The sequence below is a fragment of the Cavia porcellus genome, unplaced genomic scaffold (genome assembly GCF_034190915.1).
Source record: "Cavia porcellus strain 051 isolate PalLab524CR breed Dunkin Hartley unplaced genomic scaffold, mCavPor4.1 scaffold_23, whole genome shotgun sequence".
NCBI lineage: Eukaryota > Metazoa > Chordata > Mammalia > Rodentia > Caviidae > Cavia > Cavia porcellus.
The window spans coordinates 14347525-14361946 of record NW_026947506.1 but is presented as its reverse complement, the minus strand read 5'-3'; the positions used below and the strand labels follow the sequence as shown (position 1 = coordinate 14361946).

Genomic DNA, 14422 nt, shown 5'->3' with positions numbered 1-14422 from the left:
CCTCATGATTTTACTGTATATACGCCCCTAAAAAGAAAGAGTGTTTAGCAATCCACTCAAGCTTCTTTCTCTATCTTGTAGACAGAATCTTTCTCTCAATGAATATATTCCACTATTAACCTCTGTTGTTCCTGAACTTAATTTTAGAGAACACAAACTCATCCTTGACATACAAAAGGTTAGGAGTTTCAGTCCCCTATATCAGAACCTTATGAACACAGTTGTGACCCATGTTCAAGAAAAGTCTCCACTGATTCCTATAAGAAAATACCGTCAACTCTGAGACTTCAGAGTACAGCCTTTAAATGCAAGTATTATTAGTAAGGCGAGATGAGTTTAACATTTTATAAGAGAACCTGGTTCAGAAATCTCAGCGTTAAAGTCTTGGAACTGAGCCCCACTCTTGCAGGTAAAGATTTCTCTTTTCCCGCTGGGCTCAGAGGGCGGGTAATAGAACGTAAGCCAGTCAATGAAAAAGGAGAAAACTGTATAAACTGTCCAATCAGAGGTGGCAAAGGAGGAGGGCTCTTCCTGTGTCATGGCGCCGAAGAACTTTCCCCTCGCACATTGCACATTGTACCCTGGCTGGATACGCTGCTTTCTGTGAACTCTACAAGCTATAGCCTGTATTAGAAATACCCTAGCAGATCCTCAAGCTGCGCAATGGTAACATTTTGGGACGGAAAGACAGGTGGGGCGGAATCTGGAAGAGGTCTAGTCAGAATTAACCAAAGTAACTGCGGTGGCTTAGAGCCTGTGATGTAGCTCAGTGGCACAGTGCCTTTTTGAAAAGTGTGACATCCTGAGTTCGAACTCTGGTACCAAAAGAAAAAGATCTCTAACTGTGGTGCCTGGGTTTCCCCCATTTCAGCTCTGATAGAATTTTCAGCGTGGCTAAAAAGATAGAAATATGAAATAAAAGTGGCCTTTATTTTAAGATCGCGGAGAGAGAAGCCCAGGACCACTGAGATTCGGCTTTTCTCTCTGCCAGGCACGTTTGCGGGAGCATATACATAGCTTACGTTCGGGGTGGTGTCTAAGGGGCATTACCAATGCACAAGTAGCCCTTTGGAATTCATTTCCCACCACAGGTAAATTGCCTAGGGCCAGAGAAGATGACCTCAAGATAGAGCCTCTTGGTTCTGTCGCTCAGCCTCCCACTACTGCAGCATCTCATTCAGAGAAAAATCCCTTCAAGCTCCAGATCCTGATGTAATGTGAGATGATGGGTACTGAGTCCGTTTTTGTTCCTTTTTCCCACTGCTGATAGAAGGGAAAGAAACTCAGGACTTACCAGATATCCGGATTCCAAGAACTGGAACATTTTCTGGTCTTTTTTTTTTTTTTTTTTTTTTTTTTGATACAGGGTCCCTATGCAGTTCAGGCTGCGCTTGGGTTTACTTTGTAGCCCAGGGTAGTCTCAAACTGGCAAAGATCCTCCTGCCTCAACTTCCCTAGTGCTGGGATCACAGGCATGAGCCACCATGCCCAGCTGAGAACTGCGATTTTTGTAGGGATTTTAGAACAGCAAAACCCCAAGGTGGGGAGGGGAGGAGGATGGGAACTTGAAATGTAGAGAAGCCTGAGATGGGTCAGAGAGAATTACAGTCAATCAATAAGATTATGAGTTAATTGCTCAGGTAAAATTGAAGAAATTATGATCCAATAGGGAAGGTTGCAAGGAGGAGTAAGGCCTTGGCTGTAGGGAGTTGGAGTAGTGCCTTCTGTCTACCTCAAGGTGACAGGTACCTATATCAATCCCTGTTGTTTATACTAGGGCGCAGTTCTGTTTGTTTTGTCTTTTGTTTTGAGATCTGGCCTACAGCAGAAAAAGTATTTGTTACTTCCGTAGTTGCAAGATATCTGGTCTTCTGCACTGGCTCCATTGAAGGCTTAGTCCTCTCTTACTCTCTATAATATTACTATTTAATTCAGCTGATTATAACATGGCTAGAACAAGACAAGTTTGGAGTTCTCAGGACATTTTGCCCAGTGTTACACTGCCAGTCTGAGTACCCTCTTGAGAAAACCATTGCTACCTTTGCATCTGCACCATTATGGGAAGAGAAAGAGTCTTGGGGAGATCCAGGCTAAATTGAAAATTGGAGTTGGATACAGTGATGGTGAGCTAGATCTCTGGTTTCATTCCAGTTAGCAGCATTGCTGGATAATTTGAAGGTTATTAATATCTCTGATGTAGGTTCTCATTCCCACAATCCCATATCAAACTTGCTTTTTACCTTTGTGGTGATCTTGTAAATTTCCACTACCTCCTTTCATTTCTAAACTCATATTATATACTGAGAAATGTCCTGAGAATTCAAAAACATGTGGTGTGCTCCAGGGAAGCGCACCTGCCTTATATCTAGTGAATTGCTCTATACAGAGCAATGCTAAAGAAGTTAAAATTTTAATTATTTAGCTGACAATTCCATTCACAATTTAAGTGAGTTCTGACACAGAGTTAGAATACTGAGGAAAAATTAGTGGAGATCAAAATCTTAGGAAAGAAGGGAGAAAGGTGTAACTGCCAGAGACAACTTTCAGAAGCGGTGTCTGTTAAACCCACATTGAGAGACACCTTGAATTGGGGCATTTACATGGACATATATGTGTGATTATGTGTAGGAGTGGAAAGGAACCAGGCATAATTTCTGTATTAAGGGCTATAGTTCTTGGCCTAATTGTTACTTTTATTAAAATTAAAAATGCTTGTGATAGACTTTCAAATTAGTACTGGAGTAGGGGAGAAACTTGAAATAGACGTAGTACAGCGTATCCATGGTTAGGTAGGCAGACTTGTGTACTTGCTTGTTTTGTGAGGTGGGCAAAGGTCACAGGCTTGAAGAAAGGAAGGGAATTTAATTATAGGCAACTGTGCCTTCTGCTGCTACTGATCAGTTCATGGAATCTTTTCTGAGGCAAAATCTGAAAAGAGGAAACTACTTGGCCTTGTTTTGCTTTAAAGTTATTGTAGACACCTTAGCAGAAGTAGAATGGCGGGGTTATCTCCAGTGTGTCAAGTATTTCCAGATGATCTTGATGATTAATTTATTAATTTATTTTTTGAGACAGAATCTCACATTGTAGAGCAGGCTGGCTTCAAATTCATTAAAAACTTCTTGCCCCAGCCTCATTGTGGCTGGGACTACAGGTGTACACCATCCTGCTCAGCATGCTTGTTTGTTTGTTTGTTTGTTTATTATTGTAGAGACTGAACTGTTGAAGTTTGTTCTGAGCTAAGTTTTTAAATTTTTAAAAAATTTTTGTGAACTAATCTTACTACGATGCCTTAAGTGCTGTGAGTTTTTGATAGTGTTTGTAACTCATTTAATGCATACATAATAATACATGTGTATTGCTGTATCAGTTTAAGGTTGGGATGTTCTTATATACCATGATGTACGAAGATCTGAATGCTTGGATAGAGTAAACATCAGTGATGTATGATAATTCACACCTTTACTCTCAGCCACTTGGGAACTGTGACAAGTGTGACAATTGTTACAACAACTGGCCTGAAGAATTCAGCGTGACCCTCTTTCAGTACAATATATGAATTCTGGGACTTATCTACAATAGATAGTAACTTGTTTAACATTCTCTAGGCCCAGTAAAAAACTTTTTGGAAAAATAAAGGAAAATTATTTAATGAAAATTTTACTTTATATTTCCAATTTTATTGTTTTTCTACACTAGTGGTGTATAGTATACTGCTTGTCCATGTCGGAGGACAGCAATGATGAATCACTGCTCTTGAGCAACAGGACACTGATGCTGAACAACTAGTGATTGCAGTGGACTCAATTAAGTGAATTGAGATTTTAAATTGGAGAGATTTTAGTGTTTCATTATGAAATTTGGATTATGTTATCTATATATCCCCAAACATAGATTAAGCAAATGTGTTGAGCAGGCTTAAAGGATCCAATGTGTAGAAATAATGTTTGCTCAGGGCTGGTATTTAGCTCAGCAGCATAAGGGCCTGCCTTGCAAGCAGGCAGTTATGAGTTCGATTCCTGGTACCAATGAAAAGGAAAAAGACAAAAAAAAAAAAAAAAAAAAAGAAGTAATGTTTGCTCAATTGGGTATTTCTTGCACATTCAACACATTTCATTTTCAACATGATTTGGGTTGATCACCCTATTTCCTTTTTTTTTTTTTTTTGATCATCATATTTCTAACTCCAGTAGTGCACTAGATTCATACCTTCTTAAAGTCCTCTATAGAACACAATACTTAACTTATGGTTTCTTGTTTTGAGTGCTATATTAATTGGACTCTCCAAAAACAACTGAATCAGAAGAATAACATGAGTAGTATTTGGAAAAAGGAACACTGAATTTTGGGTTGTTTTCTTTGCTTTGAGTTGTCTTCATGATGATGATCCTTATGAGATGCCCCACTCTGTTCACATTGTGTGGCTTGCATGACCCTAACAAGTCAACAGAGCAGAGATTTTCAATGGTCAGACATGAGCCTGAGCTGTTTGAACACAAACCACCAACCCTGCACCTGGCTGAAGATAAAGCACTTTCATTTGTAGTTCTACTTCATGCTGGTTTTGGAAATCTTTCTAATTGCTTTAACTTTGGGTAACCTGCCTTGCCATGCCAGTTTGCCTGCTCATGTAAGCCCACTTTCATTTCTATAATATTAATGGGCTGAAGGCATGTCTGTCCAGTCCCATGACATCCAAGCTCTTTCACCTGAGCAGTGACATATATGGCTCTGGGACAAGAGATGACCATGAATCATAGTTACATGTTCCATAAGTCAAAAGAGACTGCAGTCTCTGAAATTCCCCTGAGTTCTTTGGGCCTGCCCACTCTATGTGAGTTTACTGCAAGTGGCTATGGGAATGGCGTGTGACACAGCTGAGATACAGCTCCTGCTTCACTTCGAGGCAGTGTTTAGTGTGTCTGAAGCTTCCTGTGGGTGTCATCATAAAGAATCCAACAGTGGAGGCTGTTGTAGATTTTCACACTAGTGACATCTGAAATGTAGTGCAGGTGGATAAAGACATAAGGAGGGTGTGCAAGAACAAGCAGAGAGTACTTTAAACAGACTCACTGAGCCTATGTTTGAGGTGCAGAGGTTAAAATGTGGCAGCTCTTGGGTCTTTGCTCATTCTTGTACCTGGTCCTTCAGGAGCTGTGTCCACTGCATCTGCTGGCAGTCATTTCCATCAGTGTTAATTCTGCACATGCGAAAAGCTATAAATATGTCTCAACTTTTTTCTTGTAATCATGACATAGGTCATGAAGAAGATTTAGATGCATCTCAGGAGTGGCAGTCCAAGATGCTGAACAATGTCACAGAAGAACTGGAACAGACTTTTTTAGAAACAAATCTTGTGCCTGAATTTCACTAGTGCTGTGCCTGAGGAACCTCAAATTATTTTATAGTACATATTCAGCTTTCCCTGTACATTTTGTGTGTGCTGACCTTGAGTGCTATTTACAGTTTCTATTCTTGTTTGATATAATGTAGCTTTATTATATTGACAGTTTTAATGAGCAATAAAAGTATGAGAAAGTATTTTACAGGTAATGTTGTCTTTGGCAACATATGTGTCCTTGTCTTTTTTCTTGCTTTTTCTATCTTTGTTTCTTATCCTTTGTGCTCTGAAATTTTATCACTTTCATTCTTATTTTCTGTTCCCTTTTTGTGTGTCTTGGTGTTAAATGACATATACGTTTTTCTTTTATGTTAGAACACAAAAATGGTATTATCTAGCATTGATAAATTGATAAAAGTGTGTTTTGATAAATTAAAAACATGAATAAACAGCTTAATTATAATATCATCACATTTTTGTTGTGAGTGGTGCTTAAGAACTGCTGAGGGATTTCAGGCTAGAGAACCATGCTATCAGTCAAGTACATGCAAAGATGAGATTTTGCTAAGTAATGTTCTATCCTGGCATTGAAACTGTCTATGGCCATATATGTGACTGTGGTTATAAACATGTTGTCTGGATTTAGGTAAAGATTGTGTCAACCTGGTGGTATAAACTGCAGAGATTTCTTACCCAATTTTGTATTAACTAGACTGTATTTCGGATTATGGCCAGATGATTCTAATTTTTCATTGCAATGTTTTATATGTGTGTTACATAATAAATGTTTATCCTGGGGAATCAGTAATACACACATGGCATCTTTATGAGTGTCCCAAAAGTTTCAGTGAGTCATTTGAAAACCTACTGAGAGATTCATTTATTAGAAAAAAATTTTGACTGCCACTTGAATTATTTGATAGTTTATATTTTATCCCCTCATCTGCCTGTTCCATTTTCCTATTTTTAATTTTGTATGTTTGTATTTATCTACTTTCTAAAATTATGAGATGATAATTCTGTTATAATTATTATTTCCTTTAAAATAACCTTGATTATCCAGGCACAGTGTTAGAAACCTGTAATCCACCATTCAGGTAGCTGATCCAAGAAAATCAAATATTTTTTTCTGTTTTTGGTTTTGTATCTGGAATGGAACTCAGTACACTGCACTTGCTAGTAGGCACTGTGCCACTGAGCTGTTTCACTGGGTCCTGAGGATCAAATACCGACGGCAGCTTGTATGACATAGTAAGCCCATTTCTCTGATATCAATATATCTATACTTTCATAACTGTTCCTCTTTTTTAATCTGTTTTCCTGTTACTTCTTTCAGGTTGTTACTGTCTTTATCTTTTCTAATACATTAATTTATTTTTTTAGTTCTTCTTTGAGTTCTTTTTATGAAATATCTTCTTCATTACATTTTTAAACTTGTATATTTAATTGAGATCATTGTTTTCGTATTATATCCTATAATTATGATCTAATTGTATGTATATTTTGATTTTATTACATTTACAGTCTGTTCATACCTTTGTTTTGGCAGCCATTATGCAGTGCCTTTGACTATATCCTTGTGTCTTTGCACTAAATTTTAAAAGTAAGCTTATTTCTGTAACCCATGAAAGCTTTCTGAATTAGTATCACAGTAAATGTTGTAAAATAAATGCTTGAGGGTTGTATCCAAGTTAGTGGAGATGTACATTCATGGAGAGACAAATGGTTTCTCTTGACAGATACTGTATGTAACCCTCCTTGATGTGTTCAAGATCTGAATATTTTCCCATGTCAAAAGAGATGCATGGCATATATGTGGCTGTTCAAATGCACAGAAGTGGCTCCTGATTGATGTTAATACCTGTAGATGAGGACATTATGGCATGCAGATGAAAAAAAAAAAAGCTCACATAGATCTTTCCAGTCAGAGGTGCTGTCCAGGAGAATGTGAGAACTGTATTGTCTCTTGTGTCTAATCATTTCCTGTTAATGAGCCTCAGGTTTTTCTACACCTGTGTGAGGTTGGCCAAATAACTACTGCTTGATATAAGATCATATTAGGCCTTTCTTTGGATCAATATTTCCAGAGAACCAAACTTATACTTTGTTGGAAAATAAATGTTGTGTCTCTCTTGAGACCTGATCAAATTTTTTCTGCAGCCTAATTTTGTCACTTACTTTTCACATAGTGAAGCCTATGAAAAACAAAAAGAGGCTGATTTACAAGATTGTTGAAATTCTCCATTAATAACAAACCATTATGCTCTGGTTTTCTTACAGGAAATCTTGTTATACTGGGAGCCATAATGATATGGCCTAATACCACCTGAAATCCATACCAGAGCCTGAAACATTTATGCTTTTGAAGTCTGGCCTCTGCATCTGGATTATCAATAGAGTGTGAGCTCATAGTGCCAATCTTGATTTTTATTAACCAACAGTTTTCAACTCGTTCCTGAGTCTTTGACACACTTTTGCTTTGTGAAGATATATACATAAGACACTGTTTCACCAAAAATTCACTAGCAGAGAAGAATAAAAGTATCTGAAATTTACAAGACTTGGAGTAAAATCACTGCTTATTCCATCTAGAAACTCGTATCAATCTCTATATGGTGCTGAAACTTTTACAGGGATCTTATAGGAAAAAATAGATTAAATTTCTCAGACTTTCTGCCCCATCATGATCAACATTCAGAAAGCATTTAATGATGGGTTCTCTCCATGTGCAGGATTCCCACATTCTTTTGTTTCAAACTGATTTCTCTGCCATCAGTGTTGATATTGCCTGGGGAATTCCTTTGTGTATCTCAAGCACTTCTGAAAAAATTTCACCCATTTTTAAAAAAATTTTATTTAAAAGGAAAAAGAGAAAAAACAAAACGAAACAAACCGGTGTAAGGGTACAAGTAATACACAACTACAAAAAAAAAAAAAAAAAAAAAAAAAAACAGTAAGAAATCACCAGTCCATAGATTACATATTATCATCTTAGAGATAGTTGCTCAAGTCACAGTATCAAAGCATAGAAGTGGACATTCAAACAGTGAGACTGCAAAGAGTTTTTTTCAATGATCCAACCAAAAACATTAATATGGTCAGCTTTTTAACACTCCTAAACACACTTGCTGTTGTATCTTTTAGAGCACTTTTTTTCCTTCTCTTTTTTACAACAAAGTTTACACATTTTGGACTTTATTACTCCTTAGTTCTTATTACTTCTTTGGAGGGGAGAGAATAAAGTCAAATATGGCAAAACAAAGCTGTCAGTCAAAACCAAGGATAGACATAGCACATGACATAAAAACAGAGTACAAGGTTATCAACAATGGTTACCATATTGTCTCTTGTTTCTTTAAAAAGAATTGTCTATCTCATGAGGTATTATAAAGTGGAACAAAACAGTAGAGAATAAGACCAATAAAACTTAAGCATTGTAAACATTACAGGACTTCCAAAGGAGACAATAGTCAAACCAGAATGGGCATTTTAGTGAACCTTACTGCCTTCAAAGTAGTTGCCTATACCCTCACACTTGATACTATCGTACAGAATGGAACAGAGTCTAATCAGTCAAAACAAGATAGTGGGAGTATTACAGGACTTCAAAACAAGTTAATAGCAAATCAAAAAAGTTACTATTATATATCTTGCTAATTTTTTAAATATTTCCCCTTAATTAAAAAACCATAAAAAATAACTAAATAATTTTTTTAATGAATAAGGGAGAGATTGAGATAAAAGAGGACATAACAATATAACAATACAGGTCAAAGCATGACTGTTTCAGCAACCTAGTGCTTCACCACCAAATAACCTGACTTATTGGTAGTTACCATAGTGTCTGTCTTTTTCCTTGAAATGTTTGAATAAAGCTTCATATACTATAGCTTCAAATATTTCCATATCAAGAAGCCAAAAATAAAGCCTTTCCAATTAATAAGTGAAAACTGTATAAGGCTTCAAGGCCACATATTGGGGAATCATGATTACCACATATTTTTATATATTTGAATCATTACTTACATTAGGGAAACTATTTGGTATTCACACATGTGAATTGATTATTTCACTTATGAGTATGGTCTCAAGCTGTGCCCATTTATTGATAAATATCTCAATGTGATCCTTCTTTATAGCTGAGTAATACTCCATTGTATAGAAATACCACAACTTTTTTATCCATTCCTCAGTTGATGGACACTTGGGTTGTTTCCAAGATCTGGTGATTACAAATTGTGCTGCTATAAACTTAGGTGCACATATATCAATATGGTGTGATGCTATCAGTTCTTCTGGGAATATGCCTAGAAGTGAAATAGCTGGAATAAATGGGACTTCCAATCCCAGCTTTTTGAGAAATCTCCAGACTGACCTCCACAAAGGTTGTACCAGTCTACACTCCCACCAACAGTGCAGGAGAGTTCCTTTTTCCCCACAGCCTCTCCAGCATTTGTTGTTGTTGGTTTTCTTGATCCTGGCCATTCTTTCAGGAGTGAGATGGTATCTCAGTGTGGTTTTAATTTGCATTTCTCTAATGACCCATGATGATGACCATTTTTTCATGTATTTATTTGCCATTTGCATTTCTTCATCTGAGAATTGCGTATTCATCTCAGATGCCCATTTTTGGACTGGATCTTTGAATTTTGGGGGTCTGAGTTTTTTTTAATTCTTTATATGTTTTAGACAAGTGTCCCTTGTCTGAGAGAGAGTTCACTAAAATCTTTTCCCAGTTTGTAGGTTTTCTTTTCACTATGCTGGAGATTTCTATTGACATGCAGAAACTTTTAATAAGAAGTGGTCCCAGTTATTGATTCTGGGAAGTATTTGCCGTGCGGTTTGAGTCCTGTTCATGAATTATCTACCTACTCCTATGTCTTCAAGGTTTCTACCCAATTTGTGTTCCAATAGATTTAGTGTTTCTGTTTTAATATTCAGATCTTTAACCCATTTACATTTTAATTTAGTACATGGTGACAGGCATGGGTCTAGCTTTAGTTTTTGGCAAATTGACAGCCTGTTTTTCAAGCACCGTATATTAAAGAGACTGTCGTTCTTCCAGTGAACCTGCTTGGCTCCTTTATCAAGATATGGTGGTTGAGTGTGTTTGTAGTTGTGGTTGTATCTTTTAATCTATTCCATTGATCTTCGGCTCTGTTTTGGTTTCAATACCATGTTGATTTTACTACTGTTGCTTTGTAATATAACTTGAAGTCAGGGATTGTGATGCCTCCTGCCTTGCCTTTGCTGCTTAGAATTGCCTTTGCTATTCTAGGTCTCTTCTGGTTCCAGATGAAGTTTAGGAATGATTTTTCTAGATCTATAAGGTATGTTGATGGTATTTCTATTGGGATTGCATTGAATCTGTATTACAGTTTTGGGAGAATGGTCAGTTTCACAATGTTTGTTCTTCCTATCCATGAGCAAGTGATGTTTTTCCATTTTCTGAGATCACCTTCAATTTCTTTTTTGAGTGTATTATAATTTTCCTTGTATAGGTCTTTCTCTTTCATAAGAGTAATTCCTAAATATTTCATTTTTTTGCTTGCTAATGTGAAGAGTGTGGTTTCTCTTATTTCCCTCTCTGTGATTTTTTTGTTCGTGTATAGGAATGCTATTGATTTCTGAGTATTGATTTTGTATCCAGCTATATTACTGAATTTGTTTATTGTATCTAAGAGTCTTTCAATGGAGTTTAGGGGGTCTTCTATGTAGAGTATCATGTCATCTGCAAAGAATGATAATTTAAATTCTTCTTTTCCAATCTTTACCCTTTTAATTCTCTCACTTGCCTAATTGCTCTGGCTAGTAATTCCAGTACTATATTAAATAGGAGTGGTGATAGAGGACATCCTTGTCTTGTGCCTGATTTTAAAATAAAGGCTTTCAATTTTTGGCCGTTTAGTATGATGCTGGCTGTTGGTTTGTGATAAATGGCCTTTATTATATTGAGGTAAAGACCATCTATTTCAATTTTCTGTAAAGTTCTTATCATGAATGAGTGTTGGACCTTATTGAAGGCTTTTTCTGCATCTATAGAAATGATCATGTGATTCTTATTTTTGGCTTTATTGATATGGTTGATTACATTTATAGATTTACGTATGTTGAACCATCCTTGCCTTCCTGGGATGAATCCCACTTGGTCATGGTGTATAATCTTCTTGATGATTTGCTGCATCCTATTTGCCAGTATTTTATTAAGGATTTTTACATCTGTGTTCATTAGGGAGATCGGTCTATAGTTCTCATTTGTAGTTGGGTCTTTCTCAGGTTTTGGTACTAGAGTAATATTTGCTTCCAGGAATGACTTAGGAAGGATTGCTTCCCTTTCAATTTCATTGAAGAGTGTGAGGAGTGTCGGCATTAGGTCTTCTTTGTATTTCTTGTAGAATTCTGCAGTCTATCCATCAAGGCCTGGGCTCTTCTTTGTGGGTAAGAACTTAATTACATTTTCAATTTCATTAACAGAGATTGGGTTATTCAACAGTTTTACATCCTCTTGATCTAGCTTTGGCACTTCATATGCTTCTAAGAATCTGTCTATTTCTTCTGTGTTATCAAACCTTTGAGAGCAGAGGTGTTCGAAATAGATGTTGATGATCTTCTGTATTTCTATTGGGTCTGTAGTGATTTCACCTTTTTCATTTCTTATTGCATGAATTTGAGCTTTTTCTTCCCTTTTTTTAATAAGGTTGTCTAGGGGCTTATCAATTTTTTTTACTCTTTCAAAGAAGCAACTATTTGATTTGTGATTCTTTGGATTGTTTTCTTAGTCTCTATTGCATTGATTTCTGCTCTGATTTTTATAATTTCCTCTTCTTTTGGCTTTGGACTTGACTTGCTCTTCTTTTTCTAGCTGTTTGAGGTGTAGCATCAAGTTATTTGTTTGTATTCGTTCTGATTTCCTGATGTGGGAACTCAGTGCAATAAATTTTTCTCTGAGGACGGCTTTCATTGCATCCCACAAATTCTGATAAGTTGTATCTGCATTTTCATTTTGTTTTAGGTATTGTTTAATTTCTTTAATTTCTTCTCTGACCCACTGATTACTCAGGAGTGTGTTATTCAGTTTCCATGTGTTTGCGGGATTTTTGCAGTATCTTTTATCATTAATTTCTAATTTTAGAGTGCTATGATCCAATAACATGCAAGGGATGATTTCAACTCTTTTGCATTTGTTTGAATATTTTATGTGAGCTAATATATGGTCTATTTTAGAGAATGATCCATGTACTGCTTAGAAGAATGTGTATTCTGATGTTGATGGGTGGAACATTCTGTATATGTCTATCAAATCCATTTGTTCGCAGGTGTGATTCAGTTCTGTTATTTCTTTGCTCATTTTCTGTCTGGTTAATCTGTCCCTTGGTGTCAATGGCGTACTAAGGTCTCCTGTTACAATTGTGTTACTGATAATTTGAGTATTCACTTCTGTTAATAATTGTTTTATATAACTGGGTGCTCTGGAGTTTGGTGCATATATATTTAAGATAGTTATCTCTTGCTCTTTGAGTTTTCCCCTAATGAGTATATAGTGACCTTCTTTGTCCTTTATGGTCATTGTTGGTTTAAAGTTCACATTGTCTGCAAACAGAATGCCTACTCCTGCTTTTTTTTTTTGTTTGTTTGTTTTTTTTTTTTTTTTGGATTCCTGCTGCATGAAGTATTGTTTTCCATCCTTTGACTTTCAGTGTGTGAGTATCCTTCTGGGTTAGATAGGTTTCCTGTAAACAGCATATGGTTGGATTTTATTTCTTGATCCATTCTGCTAGTCTGTTTCTTTAGATTGGTGCATTGAGACCATTTACATTAATGGTTATTACTGTTAAATGCTGGTTAATTGTAGGAATGTTATCTCTCTGCTGTTGCATCTTTATCTTTCTGTTCTGTTTAATTATCTACTTTGCTTAGTGGTTTTTTCCTTTGTGTATCTAAACTGTCTTTCAATATTTTTTGCAGGGTTGGTTTGGTGTTCATGAAGTTCTTTAGCTGTTCTTTGTCATGGAAGTATCGTATTTCACCATCTATTTTGAATGATAGTTTTGCAGGATATATCAGTCTAAGTTGGAAATCATTTTGCTTTAGTATCTGGAATACTTCACTCCATGCTCTTCTTGACTTTATTGTTTGTGATGAGAAGTCTGCTGTGATTCTGATAGGTTTTCCTTTATAAGTGATCTGTCTTTTCTCTCTGACAGCTTTTAATAATCTATTCTTGTGTTGGATTTCTGGGATGGTGATTATTATATGTCTGGGTGTAGTTTTATTTTGGTTATGACTATTTGGAGTTCTATAGGCTTCACTGATCCTGATGTCGGTTTCTGATCTCATGCTTGGGAAATTTTAAGCTATTACTTCTGTAAATATCCTCTTGACATCCTTTATGTTGTCTCCCTCTTTTTCATTAATCCCTATCATTCTTATGTTATTTTTCTTTCGTTGTCTTCCAGTTGTTGAATTTTTGTTTCCTGATTCCTTGTTATTTTTAAAAGATCTTTCCTTTCCTGTTCACTAGCTGTAATCCTGTCTTCAAGGTCTGAAATTCTATCTTCTCTTTCATTAAGGCGGTTTTTACAACTTTCAGTGGAGTTTTTTATTTCTTGTATATCTCTGTGCATCTGCATTATGTATTCTGTTTGTTTCTTATATTGCTCATCTAGGGATTCCATCTTTTTGTTTAGTTCCTCCAATTTTTTAACTGTGTTTCCTTTAGATATATTCAGAATCTTTGTTTTATATATATATATATTCTTTTTTTTTATCATTTCTTCTTTTACCTGGGAGGTTATTTCGAGTTTGAATTTCTTTAAAGCTTCCTGGAGTTGCTTGTTAATTTCAGTGGTATTGTGTCTGATATTTGAGGTGAATGGCATATATTTTCTTCTATATACATTGCTCCTAGGGTTTCTTGAGATGGGCTGGAGGTTTGAGGTTGTCATTTTGTCTTTCATTTTGTGATTTCCTATATTTCTCTGTTTCAAGTGTTATTTGAAAGCTTCCTGAAGGTGTGTTGGAAATCCCCTTCTATGTTTGCAGCTTCTGAGACTCTGGCACCCCATTACCCCAAGCCACTGG

General features: G+C 36.2%; 1 protein-coding gene across 1 annotated transcript in view; it reads left to right on the top strand.

Annotated features, from left to right (window-relative positions):
- Window positions 1-519: 519 nt before the first annotated feature.
- The window catches only part of LOC100725074 (zinc finger protein 709-like), a 45905-nt gene continuing 32002 nt past the window's right edge, over window positions 520-14422 (top strand). The window contains exon 1 of the mRNA XM_003462349.4: window positions 520-666. Within this exon, the coding sequence (XP_003462397.3) occupies window positions 664-666 (3 nt within the window). The 5' untranslated portion in view covers window positions 520-663. The remainder of the gene's footprint in view (window positions 667-14422) is intronic.